The sequence below is a fragment of the Neovison vison genome, chromosome 9 (genome assembly GCF_020171115.1).
Source record: "Neovison vison isolate M4711 chromosome 9, ASM_NN_V1, whole genome shotgun sequence".
Lineage (NCBI taxonomy): Eukaryota > Metazoa > Chordata > Mammalia > Carnivora > Mustelidae > Neogale > Neogale vison.
Window position 1 is genome coordinate 29,837,882 of NC_058099.1, and position 19,305 is coordinate 29,857,186.

Here is a 19,305-nt window from a genome sequence, read left to right on the forward strand (position 1 = left end):
GATTTTGAAGGAAAATAACAAAGAACTCTTACACAAAGCAAAAAACAAAACAGGTTTAATTATTAAAACAGATGAATTAATAGGTTTATATAACCATCAACTAAGGGAAGCCCTAGAACCAGAAATAAGGATTTTAAAATCGCATGCAAAGTCTAGTTACCATAAAAACCAAAGCAATACCAAAATATCTGTTTCCTAGTATAGACTCCAGGTCTTTTTATTTCCAACTCTTGGTAATCAAAATATGTACACTTTCGCATGCTACTGGTAGTGGAGGAACAAGATTATTTGTATAGGACTACAGTTATGTTTCACAGATGGGAGGGCACAAAAAGAAGTGTCTTCCTCCACTTTTTCGGGCCCATCTTGAAAAAAGGCACTCCCAAAGGTTCCTTGGTAACACCTTTGCTAGGCTTATTAATTACTCATATAATCGTTACACGTAAGATTAATGGTCCACTCATTTCACAGATATGGGAACCACAAGGCATTGGAACTGTTTCTTTAACTCCATGCCAAATAACTGGCTTTCTTAAACAATGACCCAGAAAACCTTTGGGTATCAGTTTGGGGAAAAAAAAAAATGGGGCTGTTTCCTTGAAAACTTAATCATATGCTTCATTACTAGGCTTTGGCATGCACTGCCAAACATTATTATGGAACTGAACGAACCATCATATGATGGTGGCAGGGGACACTCCTGAATAATTAATTACTCTAGTTTTCTCACTTCTGCTCCCTTGTACCAATACAACTTTGTCCTTGTCCCTTTATTAATTGTAATACCAAGTGCTCTGAACCTGGGTTTGACCTCTCTCCTAAAAGATGTGTGAGAAAAAAAGATGCTTAAATAAATTACTGTGTCCTTCTCTAGGATCATCAAAACTAAGAGTAATGGAAGTCTTCAGCTGCCTGTGGGCAGCTGTCCACCTTTCACAGAATCTTTAGAAACCATTTGCCTGAGGCCAAGGAGAATCTGCTTTGTCACTAAAACTGACTCACAGTGAGCCATACTGAAACTGCACTTGGGTAGCTAGTCTCAAGTCAAACTGAGCTTGAATATGTCTCTACATTTACTGCATCCATGTAGTGTGCAATTTCTGATGCTGAATAAGAGATATGCGGCAATTGAAGGCTTCGCCACAAGCATCACATTCATGGGTTTCTTGGATTTTTGTCTCTGTGTGGATCTTCTGATGGTTGACAAGGCTGCGCTGTTGACTAAAACTTTTGTCACACTTCTCACACTTGTAAGGTTTCTCTCCTGTGTGTATTCTCTGATGCTGAATTAGGCCTGAGTTCCGGCTAAAGGCCTTCCCGCATTCATCACATTTATGGGGTTTATTACCTGTGTGAACACCCTGATGTCGAATAAGATTACAAAGCTGACTAAAGCTTTTGCCACACTGTCTGCACAGATAAGGTCTCTCACCAGTGTGGATTCTTTGATGTTCAATAAGAAATGAGCTCCGACTGAAGCTTTTCCCGCATACAGTACACAGGTAGGGCTTTTCACCAGTGTGGATTCTTTGATGTTGTACAAGGTGTGCACTGACACTGAAAGTTTTTCCACATTCATCACATTTATAAGATTTTTCCTTGGGGTAGACTTCCTGCTGTATAACAAGACTGCAATTTGGATCAAAACTTTCCTTGGTTTCATTGTATGAATAAGTCTTCTCTCTGGTGTGGATTCTCTGATGCTGAATAAGACCTGAGCTTCTGCTAAAGGCTTTTCCACATTCCTCACATTTATGGGGTTTGTCTCCTGTGTGAATTCTCTGATGACGAGTAAGGTTGCACAGCTGACTGAAGCTTTTCCCGCACTCTTTGCACTGATAAGGTCTTTCACCTGTATGGATCCTCTGATGCTCAATAAGGAATGAGCTCCGACTAAAGCTTTTTCCACATTCGATACAAAGAAAAGGCTTCTCACCAGTGTGGATTTTTTGGTGTTGTATAAGGTACGTACTTAATCTAAAAGCTTTCCCACATTCTCCACATTTATGAGGTCTTTCCCCAGTGTGAATTCTCTGATGTTCAACAAGTAATGAATTTCGACTAAAGCTTTTCTTACATTTGGTACAGTGATAGGGTTTCTCACCAGTGTGAGTTCTCTGATGTTCGATAAGGTGTGACTTCCAACTGAAGGCTTTCCCACAGTCACTACATTTATGGGGTTTCTCACCTGTGTGAATCCTTTGATGTTTAACAAGGCTCCTTCTCTGGCTGAAGCTCTGTTTACACTGATTACACTGATAGGGTCTCTCTCCAGTGTGGATTCTCTGATGTCTAATAAGGGTTGAGCTCACACTAAAGGTTTTTCCACAATAATTACACTCATACGGCCTTTCCCCAGTGTGAATTCTCTGATGTTCAATAACAAATGAACTGCGACTAAAACTTTTTCCACATTCGTTGCATTGAAAAGGCTTCTCACCAGTATGTACCCTTTGATGTTGAATGAAATGGGCCTTCCGGACAAAACCTTTTCCACATTCTTCACATTTATGGCATTTCTCTTCTGAGTTTGATCTCTTACGAATAATATTACTGTTTCCTCTGAACATTCTCTGGTCCTGGGCCAAAGATTCCCTTGGTATTTCCCATAAGAAGATACCTCTCTGTTTATCTAACCTACCAACAAGTTCAAAGGTTTCCCTACCTATGGGATCTTGGTCAATTTCACTTTTGATTCTTGTAACTATTACACCCTGTGGTTCCACTTCTTCCTCAATCTCCTCAATTTCTTGTTTCACAGTTGGCTCTTCATCCTTATCTCTGTTCAAAACATCTGGAATAATAAATAGAAAATAGATCAGCTGGGCTCTCTTGTTAGCAAGGAGAAATGCTTAGGAAACTAAGATTAATACAAATTAATCCACTACATCTATAAAATGTGAATGACTACTCCAGAGTACAGTGAAGATTAAATTAGTTTATATACACAAAGCATTTAGGACAATGCCTGGCAAAGAATACAAGCTATATAAATAATATTAGTTATCTGATAAAATATTTTTCTTGGAGAAGGGGTATGAAAAGAGTGAGTGTGTGAGCGTGTATGTGTGTTTTTAAAGAAGCAAGCTTTTAAGTTTTTAGTTTTTATTTTTTTAAAGATTTTACTTATTTATCTGACAGAGAGATCACAAGTAGGCAGAGAGGAGGGGGAAGCAGCTCCCCACCGAACAGAAAGCCAGATGCAGGGCTCAATCTCAGGATCCTGAGATCATGACAGAAGCTGAAGGCAGAGGCTTAACCCCCTGAACCACCCAGGTGCCCCTAAGTTTTAATTTTTTTTAGTAATCTCTACACCCAACATGGGGCTTGAACTCACAAACCTGAGATCAAGAGTCACATGCTCCTCTAACTGAGTCAGCCAGGCACACTAAAAGGGTGTTTTTATAAGTAAAATGATAAGTTAGTAGGGCAAGCAGAATTGGGAAGAAGTCCTGGTAAATCAACAATTAGGCAAGGTAAGATAGGGAAAAAATGAAATAGGACAAGAAGTAGTATAATGAAGTATTCTATCAAGGAAGAAAGGATGATGCAGGAATAAAAAACAGTAGGTTCAGGAAAATATGAGGTAAGACAGCACTACTGAACCATGAGTAGACCAAATAACTGACAGAAATGAACACAAAATGTTGAAAAGGATAAAAGACAAAATCAAAAAACAAAACAGGGGAAGCAACAATTCATTCATTTACAAGAATTTACTTATTGCAAACAAAAGCATTCCAGGTGTGTGTAATGATTCAGGATTCAAAGATAAGACATGAAGTTCCCCACCTAATAAAATGAATGACGAGTACACTGGGGAGAGAAAACATGATAAAATATTTAACTAAAGCACTCCTCTACTGAGACAAAATGGCCTTTAAAATAAAATAATGGGTTATTATGGACACTGGGGAGGGTATGTGCTATGGTGAGTGCTGTGATTTGTGTAAACTGATGATTCACAGACCTGCATGCCTGAAGCAAATAATACGTTATATGTTAATAAAATTTTTAAAAAATGAAAAAAAAATGGATTGGAGTGACAAGGAGTCTATGATACAGAAAGACATAATAAATACAAAAGGAACATGGTCACAGTTAATGAAAGAAACTGAGAAAATGCAGTCTGTGGTAACTTACGCCCTCACCTACCACAAATCCTACCACATTCTTCAAGTACATAGGTTTCTTACCCTTCTAATGTAAGAGCCAAGTTGGAACCATTTAGTTCCAACTGAGAGTCTCTAAGACATCTGAGAAATGAAAATCTTACATGTGTAGAAGGAAAGATAACATAATAGTCTATGATGAAACAGAGTGGCATACAGAACTCAAGTCTGCCTCTGACTTTTTCCCCGATTTTCCCTCTCTTGCTCTCTGCTGGATAATTCCACTAGAAGAACTGATTGGTACCAGATATATACATTTGGCCCTAAACAATTTCTTTTTTTAGACTTCCTCTTTTCTCTCAATTTTCTAATTTTCTTTGGAGTCATCTCTGAGTTTTCTTTTCACTTAGCTCAAACCAGTCATTAAGTCATTTTATTCCAAAAACACTTCTCTTATTGCTCTAAAAAATCAGTAGAAACTTTATTTCTCTTTATGCTACTAATAGTATTATATCTTAAATTCACTCGAGAGGTCTGCTTTCTTTCACACAATGAAAAAGGATGAGAGAACTCCCTGAACTTACTGCCCCCTGCCTATAAACTTATCTGCAATGGTACATGAAGATATATTCCATTCCTATCCAAAGCTAATTCATCTACCTTCTCTTGATCTCCCATGTCTCTTGAGTACCTAACTACTACCATTGTTTCCTCTTTCTTCCATCTGTTCTCCATTGCCAACATATTTACATATGCTCAGCATACAAATACGCCCAACTTTATCTCAAACCTGAAACCCTTCTCTTAATGAAAGCTAAGTTTTGAAATAAAATCTTAACTCTGTAGGTCTCCCTTTCCTAGGTATGTTTCCCATGCCTACCTCTTCCCCTACAACCTACTGTGAAATATGGCTTCTGTTTCCAGAATCTAGAAAAGCTTCTTCTAAATCACCAATGACTCTTGAATAACAAATACAATAAACATCTTCAGTCCTTATTCAGCAGCATCTGACACTGTTGACTAGTTCAATTTTGACACTATCTGGGTTTGATTTCTATGCCATTATATTCTTTTAGTTCCCTATTTCTTCTTTGGCCTTTTCTAATAAATTTCCTTCATGTATTTCTCTTCCTTCATTAACTGTTGAAGGTTACTGTTACCCATATTTACATTCTTACCTTGCTCTCTCTATATAGTCTGGGTATTGCTATTTACCTGTCTCAAAAAGGGCTTACAACTAACATGATCATCATCGTTTGCTGTCATGTATGACTCCACCTCCAATCATCTTCTCTTGACAGGCATCTTTATCCATTACGCAAAGCAGAAAATCACCCTAGATTTCTCCATTTTTCCTATTGGTAAACAATCACCAAAATCAAAGATTCAGCTCTCTAGTATCTACCTTCTTTCCATGTCTTCCTGGATTATGCAAAAGCCATCCAATAAGTTGTCTCCATACTACATCTACTCCACTGCATCCAGAGAGATGTGCATGAAATGGAATTCCAGTCACCTCACCACCTGTAGATTCACTAGTACTGCATCACTTATGAAAGCAAATCAAAGCTCTTTCCACCATGATACTCAGCACTTCACAAAAGGTTCTCTAAATCTCAAGTCACCCTCCTACCCACTCTCTCACACTGCAAAGTGGGCAAACTTCTTATGCTAACCTTTTTTTTTTTTTTTAAAGATTTTATTTATTGATTTGACAGACAGAGATCACAAGTAAGCAGAGAAGCAGACAGAGAGAGAGGAGGTAGCAGGCTTCCTGCTGAGCAGAGAGCCCGATGCAGGGCTCGATCCCAGGACCCTGAGATCATGACCTGAGCTGAAGGCAGAGGCCCTAACCTACTGAGCCACCCAGGTGCCCCGCTTATGCTAATCTTCTATGCCATTTCTTTGAACATCTCATTTTACTAAATGTCCCCCACCATTGTTTACCTGGCAAACTCCCGATTTTTCTTTAAGATACAATTCAAGTAACAGCTCCTCTACAAAGTCTTCACTAAGTCCAAGAGGCAGACTTAGATGTTCTGTTTTTTATTACCAGCCCTCATCCACAGCTGCATTATAGCTATTATATGCACTGTTATTGCGCCATATTTACCTCCTCCACGGGACTGTAAATTCCTTGTGAGAAGGGGAAGTCTCTTTATAATGTTTACCCAGTGTTGTTGTTCTAGGGTTTTACTCAAAGGAATCAGATAAAATTGTTGTTATTTGCAGACAATATAATGTCCATGTATAATTTCTAAGAAAAATTAAGTTAAATATAATAGTAACAAGAAAAATCAGATGTAAAATAAATAGTGATAAGTACTTACTGCCAAGAATAAACAATTAGTAAATGTTATAGAAAAATAAAATGTCTTATACAGTAATAAAAACCATAAAACCAGGAATAAGTCTCATAAGAATTGAATGAGAGCTTTGAAAATAAGCCATAAAAATTTTCTGAAGGACGTAAGACAGATAAATAGAGTCAAGCAAACTGCTAAAGAGATTCAATGTTATAAGGATCTTAATTCTTCCCAAACCAATTTATGAACTATATTCCAATCAAAATCTTTTTTTTTTTTTAAGATTTTATTTATTCATTTGAGAGAGGGACAGAGCACAAGCAGGGAGACAGGCAGAGGGAGAGGGAGAAGCAGACTCCCCGCCGAGCAGAAAGCCCGATGTGGGGCTCAATCTCAGGACCCTGGGACCATGACCTGAGCCGAAGGCAGATGCTTAACCCACTGAGCCACCCAGGTGCTCCGCCAATCAAAATCTTATAAATGAATAAAAAATCTCAATGAATCTCAATTTCAACTGGAAGAATAAAGAAAACAAGTGTATCCTAAAAAAGAATATAAAAGAATGATTTATCATATCAGACATAAAATGTAATACTCTGCTTAAGTAAATTAGACAGAGAGACACTGGAATGAAAATAAATATGTCAAAGAGATAGGTAAAAAAAACAAGTGAGTTTTGGCTTCCACACAGAGTAGTACAGAAAGGACTATCCATGAGATCTGGGCTTGGTAGCTATAATCACCTTCTGAGGTCTCTGCCATGCTTTTAGTCTATGCTCCCATCCAGTGATCATATATCTGATTTGCAGAGAATTGACTCAAAGTGCATCTCTACCAGGAATTAAAACTGAAATAGGCAGTTATTCTGAACACGACTAGAATTGTAATCTATCAATTCAGAAGCTATAGTAACAGAAGCATGTGGTTATGAGGAGGAAAGACTAGTCTACCAAGAAGAAACAGAATGCAAAGACAGAGTTCCTTCCTGAGCAATCCAATTTCTGTGTTTCATTTTGTTTTAAAGATTTTTATTTATTTATTTTTTAAAAGATTTTATTTGTCAGAGAGAGAGCACCCGTGCACAAGTGGGCAGAGTGGCAGGCAGAGGCAGAGAGAGAAGCAGGCTCCCTGCCGAGGAAGGAGTCTGATGTGGAACTCGATCCCAGGACCCCCGGATCATGACCTGAGCCGAAGGCAGCGTCTTAACCGACTGAGCCACCTAGGTGTCCCAGATTTTTATTTATTTATTTGACAGACAGAGATCACAAGTAAGCAGAGAAGCAGGCAGAGAGGGGTAAGCAGGCTCCTCACTGAGCAGAGAGCCCGATGTGGGGCTTGATCCCCAGACCCTGGGATAATGACCTGAGCTAAAGGTAGAGGCTTAACCCACTGAGTCACCCAGGCACCCCTTGTTTTTGTTTTTAAAGTAGGCTCCACAGTAGATGTGGAGCTTGAACACATGACCTTGGGATCAAGACCTGAGCCAAGGTCAAGAGTCAGATGCATAACCAACTGAGCCATCCAGAAGCCCCTGGGTTTAGTCCTTTTCTGACATCCAGTTGCAGTCGTGCTCATATATTCTGTGTGCCACCTCTGTCCCTATAATAAGTTCTCTTGCTGGCTTAAGCTAGTTTGAGTTGATTTCTATAATCTTTAATCAGTTTTAATACTATGGTAGCTGCAGAGAGAGAGAAATGGCAAGGAAATGGTGAAGTGGAAGTGGCTAAACTTTGGGCCGTAACAAGAGTTACCATACATTTTCCAAAAAGGGCCAGACAATAAATATTTTTGGCTTTGAGAGCCATATAGGCTCTATTGCAAATGTTCAACTCTGCCACTACAGCATGAAAGTAGTAACAGATAATACATAAAAATAGGCACTTTTTTTTTTAAAGATTTTTTTATTTATTTGACAGACAGAGATCACAAGTAGGCAGAGAGAGAGGAAGGGAAGCAGGCTCCCTGCTGAGCAGAGAGCCTGATGCGGGGCTCGATCCCAGGACCCTGGGATCATGACCTGAGCCAAAGGCAGAGGCTTTAACCTACTGAGTCACCCAGGCGCCCCCAAAATAGGCACTTTATTCATAAAAATGGACAGTGTGCCAGATCTGGCCTGTGGACTGACCACAGCTGCCAATCCTAGTATCCAAAAGTGTACAGGAAGAACAGTTTTTTTTGGTAAAAGAATGAGAGAATGGGGAACAATCTGCATTCCTAGTGCTAGCACAATGCTTGATTAACTATTTATTGAAAGGATGAGTAGCTGAACAAACAATTGAGGAAAGAATACATAATATATATATTCTAAGAATATATATAATCTATATATAATCTAAGAAGAGAAACAATGAGTTTAAGGTCTTACAGGAACAGCAATTCCCAATTCTGTCAAGGTCCAATACAGCTCAAGCAGACTAGAAAGAAGTCATTAAAACTGAAGACGTCCATTTCACTTGAAAAACTGGAAGACCTGGGGTGCCTGGGTGGCTCAGTGGGTTAAGCCTCTGCCTTCGGCTCAGGTCATGATCTCAGGGTCCTGGGATTGAGCCCCACATCAGGCTCTCTGCTCAGCAGGGAACCTGCTTCCTCCTCTCTCTCTGCCTGCCTCTCTGCCTACCTGTGATCTTACTGTCTCTGTCAAATAAATAAATAAAACATTAAGAAAAAAAAAAGAAAAAAAGAACTGGAAGACTGAGAATTGAGATCAAGCTGTCAGTTGTATTATTAACATAGTTACCGAAGTGTTTAAAGAAAAATCATCATAGAAAGGAAAGGTACGAATAAAGGACCAAAATTAAATTTGGAAGAGAGCTGTACTAACTAAAGAAGCAAGATGATGTGCAGTAAAACACTACATTAGAAAAAATCAAGTAATTGTGATCTTTCACCAAGAGAACTCTTATCAAAGGAATGGTGACAGAATCTATAGATGAAAAGATTGCAGAGGGAGAAATAATAACCGATAAAAAGCTGTAGTTCAGCTAAAATGGGAGCCTGAAAGTAGGAGATCACAGATGGGCTCACTGCCATGCCTTCGTCCATATGGTACTCACATTTAACAGTAGTAGGGGCAGGCAAGGCTGGGCATATGTCTGGTTCTATCAGCCAGGATACCATATGTGTGGATAAAGCTGGCAATGACTCAGATACACCATGGCATATGGGGGGAAAAAATCAGCAGCTGATATGACTGGAGATTGAAGTGGTGTGCAAAAATAATATATGACGCTAGAAACCCAGGGAGGGCTATTTAGAGATGCCCTAGCAGGTATAAGAAATTAAGATTTTTATCCTTTAGGCTACCAGGAATTGTAAATTATAAGCAGTTAACTAACAAAATCACTTTGGTGGCAGTAAATAGAATATATTAAAAGAAAGGGAAATTGGAGGCAAGAGGCTAGTTTATGGACTAATGCAGTAACTGGTCAAGAGATACTGAATCTTGAGTATATTCATTCATTCTATTACACAAATACTTAGAAGCTATATGCTTCTGTGCTGAGCATATAATAGAGTCATGTTTAGTAGACTCTATATATGGTTCTGCGCTAAGTGCTGGAGAAATCAAGAAAAAAATATAGTTACTGTCCTCATGGAAAACTGGTTAGAAAAATAACATAAAGAATGATTAGAGTACAGTGTGATAAATTCAACAGAAGTGTATACGATAATACAGAAAAAGGAGTACTTAATTCCAAAGAGAAGGCCCTTGAGATCTGAATGGGTTATTTGAGATTTGCCAGGTGTGAGTCATTTACATGGTCTTCAAAAGAAGATGACAAAGATTTTAGCACTCTTAGGATAAAGAGTACAGTGACAGCCATCAACATTTATATTATACTTACTACATGCTACTCAAGGTCCTAAATACGTTACATATATTAAATCTGTTAATGCTCACAGTAACCCAAAGAGTTAAGTGCTATTATTATTGCCACTTCGTAAAAAAGAAATAGGCATGGAAAGATTATGTAATTCACCCAAGGTCACAAGGCTTGTAAGTGGCTGAACCAGAACTTTTACTTAGGCAGGTAAGTTCCAGATGCTTCTCTTAGGTGAAAGTAAGATTTGGGACTTATCACATAGAAGTAGGTGATGATCTGAGTATAGATAAGCTTTGCCAAAGAAAGCATATAAATTGAGAGGAAGTGTGAGAATGCAAGGCAACAGAAGGTAGCAACAGTTTCCAATATCTATAGAGAGGTGAAATAAAATAGTGTCCAAAAAATGTCTATTGCATTTGACAACTGGGTTATTACAGACCAATGTTAAACAATTCAAGGGGAATGGCAGAGGCAAGAAAAGGGGCTTAGAGATAATGGAAGGTAAAGTACAAAACACCCATCAACTACTCTTAGAAAAACTTGGCTATGAAGTGAATGAGGAGGTGACAAGGAGCAGCAAGGAGACTGTGACTCAAAGGATCACCACCCACTCCCCTCCTTCCCCAACTGGAAGAGTCATAAACATACCTATTATCAAAATAAAGGTACCAGTGGAGTAGGAATAGAGACTAAAGTTGTAAAGGGGAAAAAAAAGAAAAGATGACAGATGGATAAACTCTTGGAGAAGCGAGGAAACAGGAGTAGTCTTAAGCATGCACATGAAGGGCAGAGAAGGTGGGAGTTCACATTTAGTAGCCTCTATCTTCTCTTTGCCACAGAAAGTGAAGTCCACCACTGAGTGATGGACCCAAGGAAAACTTCTTTAGTTTTTGGAATAGTCATTATAAAGAAGAAGGGAAAGAGCAAATCAATGAAAAAAACTGGCTCAGATGTAAAAACCCACTGCAGACTAGAAGAAAAGCCATGCATACATATACACAGGGCATTAGTCTTTTCAGTTGAAGAATTTCTCTTGCTGTATTTAGCAACCCTGGTAGGAGAAGAGGCAGATTTTATAACCAACACAAAATCTGAAGTTTGCAGAATGCAAAGAGCATAATGACAAGGTGGTGAGAGAGCTTGCTGGTGATAATTTATATGTAGGTCCATGGATTAGATGAGGAGATGAAGTTAGGACAGGACAGGATAGTCTGGCGGGGAGAAAGGGAGAAGTCAAGAACAGGAAACATGATTAAGAATAACCAGGTGTAGGGGCGCCTGGGTGGCTCAGTGGGTTAAGCTGCTGCCTTCGGCTCGGGTTATGATCTCAGGACCCTGGGATCGAGTCCCGCAGCGGGTTCTCTGCTCAGCAGCTGCTTCCCTCTCTCTCTCTGCCTGCCTCTCTGCCTACTTGTGATCTCTGTCAAATAAATAAATAAAATCTTTAAAAAAAAAAAAAAAAAAGAATAACCAGGTGTAGGAGGAAAGGAGTAGGAGGGGTAGAAAGTTAAGAAGTTAGAGTAAGCTCCACATGGGCAGAGATGATGTCTGTTTTGGTCACCCCTGTTTAGTTAATCTAAAATAATAATAATGTCTGCAAAATTTTCAAAAGAGTAAGATATCAGGGTTTAAGATTTGCCTGTTTTGACAAAACTGAGGGTTTGATCACTGATGTGAACTGAACAAAAAAGGAAAGCCAGGTCCCTGAAGCAAATAAGGTCAGGGAATATAGTGAGGGTTAAGTGATGACTACATCACTGATTGCATAGGTGAGCATACAGAAGATTCTGAAATGTGACAAAATCTACGTGTGAGGGACCAAGACATGTTGACAGATGACAGTGAGAAGGAATTGAGTGGGTAGAGCAAGACTGCTGAGGCAAGGAGAGAAATTTTGCTTGAAGGGTTAAACCAATGCTTTGGGAACAGCCCTGAAAAGGTAGGAGAACATAACTTCTCCCTTCAAGCCTTGAGACAAAGGATAGGGGAAAAAAAGAAAATGCAGGAAAATAAGCAGCCTCTGCCAGGGAAGTGGTGTCCTTGGGAAAGTGCCAGTTTTCAGTTAAGGCCAGGAGGGGTAAGGAACATTATGTGAAGAAGAACAGGGGCTCCAGAAGGCAGAGTGAAAAGGGGTGGGAGGAAATCAGTGGGAGGATGAGCCAGGAGGGAAAGTACAGAGCAATATGGGAATGAGATTATGAAGATAAGAAGCCAGAAAGGCATGTATTTTGGTTATTGCAAGGAAGCTAGGGATGACAGGCATGGAAACAATTAATGGCTGAAAGATTTGAATCAGAACTTTGGAACAAAGCAGTTTTGGTACTGGTAGTGGTCCAAGTGTTCTCAGAGTCTGATTTCTTATAGCCTCTCAGATATTTTAACCAGAGAAAGAAAAGATTCTTACCTAGTGAGACCAGGTTTCCATAATTCTCCATCATGACATCTTTATACAGGCTTCTCTGAGCTGGATCCAGATAATCCCACTCCTCCTGGGTAAAAAACACAGCCACATCCTCAAATGTCAGCAACCCCTGAAATAGTACGATTTCTGTAGTCAGTTCTTGTTGTCTCAAGGACAATTCTACCACTGAAAGTAGACGAAATCACTTATCAGGGCCAGGTAGGCTAGGAGGAACATGATAACCAAGAGTTCCAAATGGGGCCCAGTTTTTAACAGACAAGTACCTCAAACTAGATGATAACTGAACTGGATCCTTGTCGTCAGTAGTGCTGGTCCTAAAGATAGAGCTTTTCTGGTTTAATAATTATACACTAACATTTTTATTCTAGTAACCTGCCCCCAAACTCCCCAAGTTTCCTGCACGAATTGCCCAGCTCCAACTCTACCCCACTGGCTTGGGACCCTGTTCAATTCCATGAACTTCTCTAAGCGTCTACCTTGGGTCCAAGCATCGTGACAGGCGCATAAAACACGGGGGAGGTTTAAAAATGGTGCCTCATTTGGAAGAACTCACAAATGAGGACGCATGTGTGGAACATTACTAATTTTCTTCATCTGATTTACCAAGTCGCGCTTGGAAAAAAAAAAAAAAAAGGGCCAAGTGGGAGCACTACGGGGTACTTCCCTGCACACATCGCTGGCCCTGAAGACCATGGTCAGGGAGGTGGGGGGGCGGAGGCGCGGCCTAGCTCTGGTTATAGCGAGAGAACGGTGATACCCAGAGGGGGACTTACCTTTGGCTCCGGCGGGGGGCTCGGGGAGGCCATCTCCTGGACAGAGAATCAGGGCAGGAATCCGCGGCGGTCGCACGGAAAGAAGCCTCTCGTTAAGGCCTACCCAGCCTTCAGAAATTAGGCCCAACGAAGGCGAGGCCTCCAGGCTGGGTATGGCCAGGTCCTGCCTTGGTCCCCGAGCGGTCACGACCCCAGCAGCATATCAGACGCACTCCTTGGCAGTCCCCCAACCCCCAATTCCCTCCCCGCCTAGCTGCGCAGACTTCCAGGCCTCGCTAGAGCCTCCTCCCAGTTGCCAGTTCCTCCTCCTTTCAGCCAAGGAGCGCTATGACCGCCCGCCCCCGGACCAGAAGGCGTCACCCGGAACCTTCCGGGACGCCCCCCAACTACAACTCCCGTCATGCTCTGAGAGAACGCCTCGGTCCAGCCTCCGCCGGCAGAGGCCACCGGACTACATTTCCCGGCGTGCAAAGGGGGCGGGAGAAACTAGTGGCGCTTCACAGGAAAAAGGGAACACCTACCACTAAGCTTACATGTGAGTGGCTGGTCTTGGCGCGTCACTGCCCCCTGAGGGCAGAGCGCTAGCAAAACGCTTTTTTCCGACATGGCCGCACTGTCAGCATCCGGCGTTACCAGAAGAGGCCTCACGTGGATCGTCTTAGGGGCACCACGCAGAGAATTTTGGTCTCGACTCAGGTAAAGCGGAAGGTTGGATGGTGGGTCTCGTTCAGGGAAAGTAAGGAGAGAAACTGAGGAGGATAAAAGCACGAATTCAAAAGCGAGTGCCATGCTATTGAGACGCGACCCTAGTCCTCCGCTTGGGTTAGGGTTAGGAGTCCAGAAGCGTAAGCGCGGGTCTCCTGGAAGGGTGGGGTCCAGAGTTGCCTGTTTTGTCATCTGATCGCGGAGATACCGCTCTCTTTCCCTCCCATTTCGCTCATTAATTTATTAAGCAAACAGGGCGGACCACTTGTTCCAGGCATCGCGTGCGGTGTCCGGAAACAAAAGGTTCGTTTGGAACGAGCAATATGGAACATGAACGTGAAAGCGCTCGGTAAACGAAGTTCATTTGCGCAGTGTCCTTCTTCACGCGCCAGATTCAGAAGGGAAGTGTGGCCTCCTCTTTTTGTTCGTTTGTGTATTCATTGGTTCACTCAGCAGACAGTTACTAAACGTCCGGTGTGGGTCAGCATTTCCCTAAGTAGTTTACAGTAGCGAAACAACGCCCCTTCTCAGAGCTCGGACGTATGGGGAAACTGAGGCTCCATGGAGAGGAAGTATTTTGCCAAAAGCGGGTTAATGGCAGAGCTGGGACCAGAACCCAGGTCTCTGATTCCCCGTCTACTGCTTCTCCCACAGCACCCTGTGGAATATTTTGAATGTAAATCTGTTTGACTCGCAGTGTTAGGACCTCAAAACTTGTGGGAACTTCAGGGAACCATTTATGCCCTCAGGGTTCAAGCAAAAACTCTTCTGTCCGGAAGGACTTTTGTCATCTGTTCAGGGATTTATTAGTTTCCCCTCTTTTTTGGTGAGTAGTAGTATCTCAAATCTCCTTCAGGTTTGTTTCAGTCACTCATTCATCACAAATTTATAGAGTGTCTACTCTGTCAGATGTTTCGGTGTTAGGGATACATTTGTTAATAAGTCCGACTAAATATTTGTCTTCATAGAACATATATTCTGATGGAGGCAAAAACACAAACGGGGGATATAATTTTAAAAAGTGGTAAATTATGGAGAAAACTAGAGCAGTGTCCTAGATTACTTGAGATGGGAGGAATGGATTACATTTTCATTCTGATGGTACTACTGGCATAGTTTGAGGAGAAAATGGGAGGTGATGAAGTAGACACTGATAGTATAGACAACTCTGGGAGACTGGTAAGAACATGGAGTCTAAGGGGTATTTTTGTTTTTCTTTGAAGATGGGAGATTTTTAACAGCTTATTGTGTGTCCTGGGAACACTCTAGCAGGTAGAGAGAAAATGATAAAGAATTGATGCAGAATGAGGGCTAAATTGCCGGAAGAATCTTTAAGTAGGCGAAGGAAAATAGTGCAACAAACCATATTCTTGGCCAGACATCTATCTATCCTTCCTTCCTTCCTTCCTTCCTTCCCTCTTTATCTTCCTCTCTCTCTCTCTTTCTTTCTTCTCTCTTTTTTTTCCCCCAGACATCTTTTTTTCTGCTGCTTCCCATTTCTGTAAGGATGACCCATCCCAGTCTGTTACCAACTCCATGGAAAACAAGAGTCAGATCATGAGCTAGTATTTCATTAAGCACTGAAGTAGTGTATCAGGCAGATTTCCTGACATGGGCTCATGTACTCAGTAACAGTTATTCATGCAGTTTTCAAAGGACTGCAGATCAATAAAACAGGTCTTTATGATAAATAAAACAGGAGTTTATAATTTGGTACAGTGATTTTTATCCAGGGATAATTTACCCATCTGGACATTTGGCAGTGTCATTTGGTTATGACGAGAGGGCAGGAATGCTATGGCATTTATCCTACCCTGGACAGAGGCCAGGGATGCTGCTGGACTGTGACAATGAACATGATAGAGCCCTACAACAAAGAATTATCTGGTCTAAAATGTCAGTGAGCTCAGAAACCCTGACCTGGTAAGAGAAATAGAATGTAAAAAAATTAAAACTCCAGGTAGAATGCGATACACTGTTAAAGCAATATAATGTGCTATAGTAGATCAGAGGAATTTGCAGTTGTATTTGGGCAAATCAAGTAAAACTTCTTGGAAGAGAACAGTTCTGTTCTAGGACTTAAAGTAAGATTCTGTAGGTGAAGATGAAAGATGGACATTTCCAATAGTAGGATATAACTTGAGGTAACACATGACACCAGGAAAGAGGGAAACAATGTAGTAGTTTAGTTTGGGTAGGGCACAGAGTGTATATAGGAGATTAGGAGATGAGGTTAGAGAGGTAGATTGGTTTTAGAAACTGGGAATCCCAGGCAAATGATTTACCTCTTTACGTGTTCTTGGAATTCTTAGAGCATGTGAAACCTCCTTACCTGTTTTTGGAATTCTTAGAGCATGTAAACTCTATAATTTTTTTTTCTGTGTGTACCAGACCAATTCAGTTACAAGTTTCCGAAGGCAGGTACCTACCTATCTTATTCTCTCCACAGGGCCTGGGAGAGTAGTAAGTGTGCATATTATTTATTGATTTAGATAGATAGATAAGATTGGGTCTGGTGTTCATCAGCTTGTAACCAAAGATTCACATATTTGTAACCAAAGATTCACATAACCAAAGATTCACATATTTGCTTTTGATCATTCCAGAAAAGAAACAAAGCCAGTGGTGGCTGAGACAGTGGAAGAGGTGAAGAAAGAACCTATTTTGGTGTGTCCACCCTTACGAAGCCGAACATACATACCACCTGAAGATCTCCAGAGTCGTGTGGAATCTTGTGTCAAAGAAATTTTTGGCTCATCTATACCTAGTAATTGGCAGGATGTGTCTCTGGAAGATGGTCATCTGAAATTCGGTTTGTTGGCACGTTTAGCTGATGACCTGGGCCATGCAGTGCCCAACTCCAGGCTTCACCAGATGTGTAGGGTCAGAGATGTTCTTGATTTCTATAATGTGCCTATTCATGATAGATCTAAATTTGATGAACTTATTGCCGGTAACCTGCCTCCCAATTTAAAAATCACTTGGGATTACTGAGCAATTCAGAAGAGAAGCATGTTGAAATCATTTTGTCCTGAGCAAGGGGTTGGTTATTAGCCTTGATACTTTACCATGTAAAATGCTGTCAGAACTGTTTTCTAAACCCACTTTTTCTGTGGAAGAATGAATTACCTCTTTTTTTCCTCATGTCATGAATTAACAGCAGGATTTTCTTTTTTCACATTCGCTGAACAAAAATTTTTTTTAATGAAATCAGATCACCAATTGTGTATGAAAATTTCCTTCTCTGGAGGACACAGTAATTAAACTTGTTCCTACGATGTGAGGCTATTATATGTTCAGACATGATGTTTATTCTTCATAGGCATAAAACATGTTTTATGCAAAAATGTGTTTTAAAATAACATGTTTTAATCCTGTTAGGACTCTTAAATCTAAGGTGGTATTATGTATAGGATAAATGCAAATAAGGAAGCTTGGATATTTGTAAAAGAAATGTAAAAATCTATGTTGTTTATTTTAGTAAGTTGTTTCTTTCACTGCTTTACTTCACAAATAGAAATAGAAAATGATAGTGTTCATTCTAGATTAAGCTCTTGGAATTAAAGTACATTTTTTGAAGAGTGTTGTGTGTTTTAAATTTTTTTAAAGGTGAAATTTGCTTCTCTGTCTTGTCATTTCCTTAATTTAAGTATTCTGAATGAAAAAATTAGAGTATATGCCAACTAGGAAATGCTATAACTTTTTTAAAAATAAGAGAGATGCCAGATTGTATATCTAAGTGAACATTCTCTTAAAAGGAGATGATACTTATGTCAAGTCTTCTAGTTTTTCTGTCCCTTTTTTCTGACAGAGAAGGGGCATGCACTTTAGCGGGGCAGGGGGTGGGATGCAGAGGGAGTGGGAGAGAGAATCTTAAGCAGTCTTCATACCCAGCATGGAGCCATGATGTAGGGCTTCATCTGATGACCTGAGCTGAAATCCAGAGTTGGCCACTTAAGTAAGTAACCCAGGTGCCCCCTTTTCTGTAACTTTAAAAGTGGCTTTGAGTACCTGCCGATGTCCACTAGGGTGGTCTTTGCAGACTTTGGTGTAGGCACTCAATTTGTGGAAATACTCAAGTAGCTAATTACCATATAGTTCTGAACTACAGATGTTAAGTGAGGAAGTAATTAAATTAGGAATTATTTTTGTTTAGACTTCAGATACGGCTAGTCAGTAATAAGACAGAGAAGGAAATTCATGTATTTTATCTTCACCACTAATAGTTCTGAAAGAAAAGTGATAGTTTTTATATGAAGGAAATTGCATATATTCTCTTTTCCAAGGGTAACTTATTTGAAGTGGGCAAAAGTCCGATGGTTATATAAATTCTGGCATATTAATAAAATTGGTTACACTATGGTCCTACCCATAAATGTCATCAGCAGATGAGATTTTTAATAATCTACACATTAAAGAACATCAGAAATTTCTGAAGCCCTGGAGCTTAAATATCAGAGCTGATAAATTCCTTCTATGTGAGAAAGTTTCCGTATGGAAATAGTTGAATTTAACTTAGAGGATTTGATTATCTTATTTCCCACACATCTTTTACTCCTGGAAACAGAAAAATGTGCAAAGGGCATGACGGAAGTAATAGATAGTAAAGGGAGTGTGGAAAAAACACTTGGTTTCACCTGGAGAACTGCAAAACCCAGCTGTGTATGGGTGTAAAGGCAGAAGGACTTATTTCTTTGTAACCTGGAGCAGTGTTTCTCAAAATTAAACGTGCATATGAATTACTTGGAGATCTTTTTAAAATGCAGATTCTGATTACATAGATCAAGAGTGGGTCCTGAGCTTCTGTATGTCTAAAAACTCCTACACAATGCTGTTCATGTTTTGAGTAACAAGACCCTAGACCCTAGTATTAAAGTGGGAAAGTACCATCCCTGAAGCAGTGGTCCTGAAACGTTGAGCTAATAGACAAGATAAACCACATCCATTAATAACACTAGAAGGTGTCACCGTTCGACAGTCCAATGCAATAAATCTATCAATGATGACCTTTGGTTTTCCTGAAAAGTTTAAATTAGATTTGCTAACTTGTTTACTGAGGTCACCAAGCATGATACAATTATATATGGTTTACATTTTAAAAAATTAAGTAATTGCTGTATAAAAGAGTTCTCAATTATAGTTATCTGAGCCTTTCAACTCAGT

At 40.2% G+C, this 19,305-nt stretch overlaps 2 protein-coding genes across 4 annotated transcripts; one reads left to right on the forward strand and one right to left on the reverse strand.

The window, feature by feature from the left end:
- Positions 1-39: 39 nt before the first annotated feature.
- Positions 40-13,758, reverse strand: ZNF189 (zinc finger protein 189). Of its 3 annotated transcripts, none has more exons than XM_044265244.1 (3): positions 13,438-13,758; positions 12,647-12,728; positions 40-2,794 (listed from the first exon to the last, which is right to left on the reverse strand). In XM_044265244.1, exons 1-3 carry the CDS (start codon positions 13,468-13,470, stop codon positions 1,074-1,076), a joined length of 1,836 nt encoding a protein of 611 aa, XP_044121179.1. In that variant the 5' UTR covers positions 13,471-13,758; the 3' UTR covers positions 40-1,073. The 3 variants fall into 3 exon arrangements, with proteins under 3 accessions (XP_044121179.1, XP_044121178.1, XP_044121177.1); XM_044265243.1 differs by having other exon boundaries at positions 12,647-12,731; XM_044265242.1 differs by having other exon boundaries at positions 12,647-12,773.
- A 235-nt stretch (positions 13,759-13,993) lies between these two features.
- Positions 13,994-17,721, forward strand: MRPL50 (mitochondrial ribosomal protein L50). Its single transcript, XM_044265246.1, has 2 exons — positions 13,994-14,133; positions 16,749-17,721. The coding sequence occupies exons 1-2, from the start codon at positions 14,042-14,044 to the stop codon at positions 17,134-17,136; spliced, it is 480 nt and encodes a 159-aa protein (XP_044121181.1). The 5' UTR covers positions 13,994-14,041; the 3' UTR covers positions 17,137-17,721.
- Positions 17,722-19,305: the final 1,584 nt, after the last annotated feature.

Coding starts and splice junctions, on each gene's coding strand:
- ZNF189 (XM_044265242.1), bottom strand. CDS start 13,470: ATGGCCTCCCCGAGCCCCCCGCCGGAGCCAAAG. Junction 12,774..13,437: donor GCCCCCCGCCGGAGCCAAAG/GTAAGTCCCCCT, acceptor GTACTATTTCAG/GGGTTGCTGACATTTGAGGA. Junction 2,795..12,646: donor TGGAAACCTGGTCTCACTAG/GTAAGAATCTTT, acceptor TTATTATTCCAG/ATGTTTTGAACAGAGATAAG.
- MRPL50 (XM_044265246.1), top strand. CDS start 14,042: ATGGCCGCACTGTCAGCATCCGGCGTTACCAGAAGAGGCCTCACGTGG. Junction 14,134..16,748: donor GAATTTTGGTCTCGACTCAG/GTAAAGCGGAAG, acceptor TGATCATTCCAG/AAAAGAAACAAAGCCAGTGG.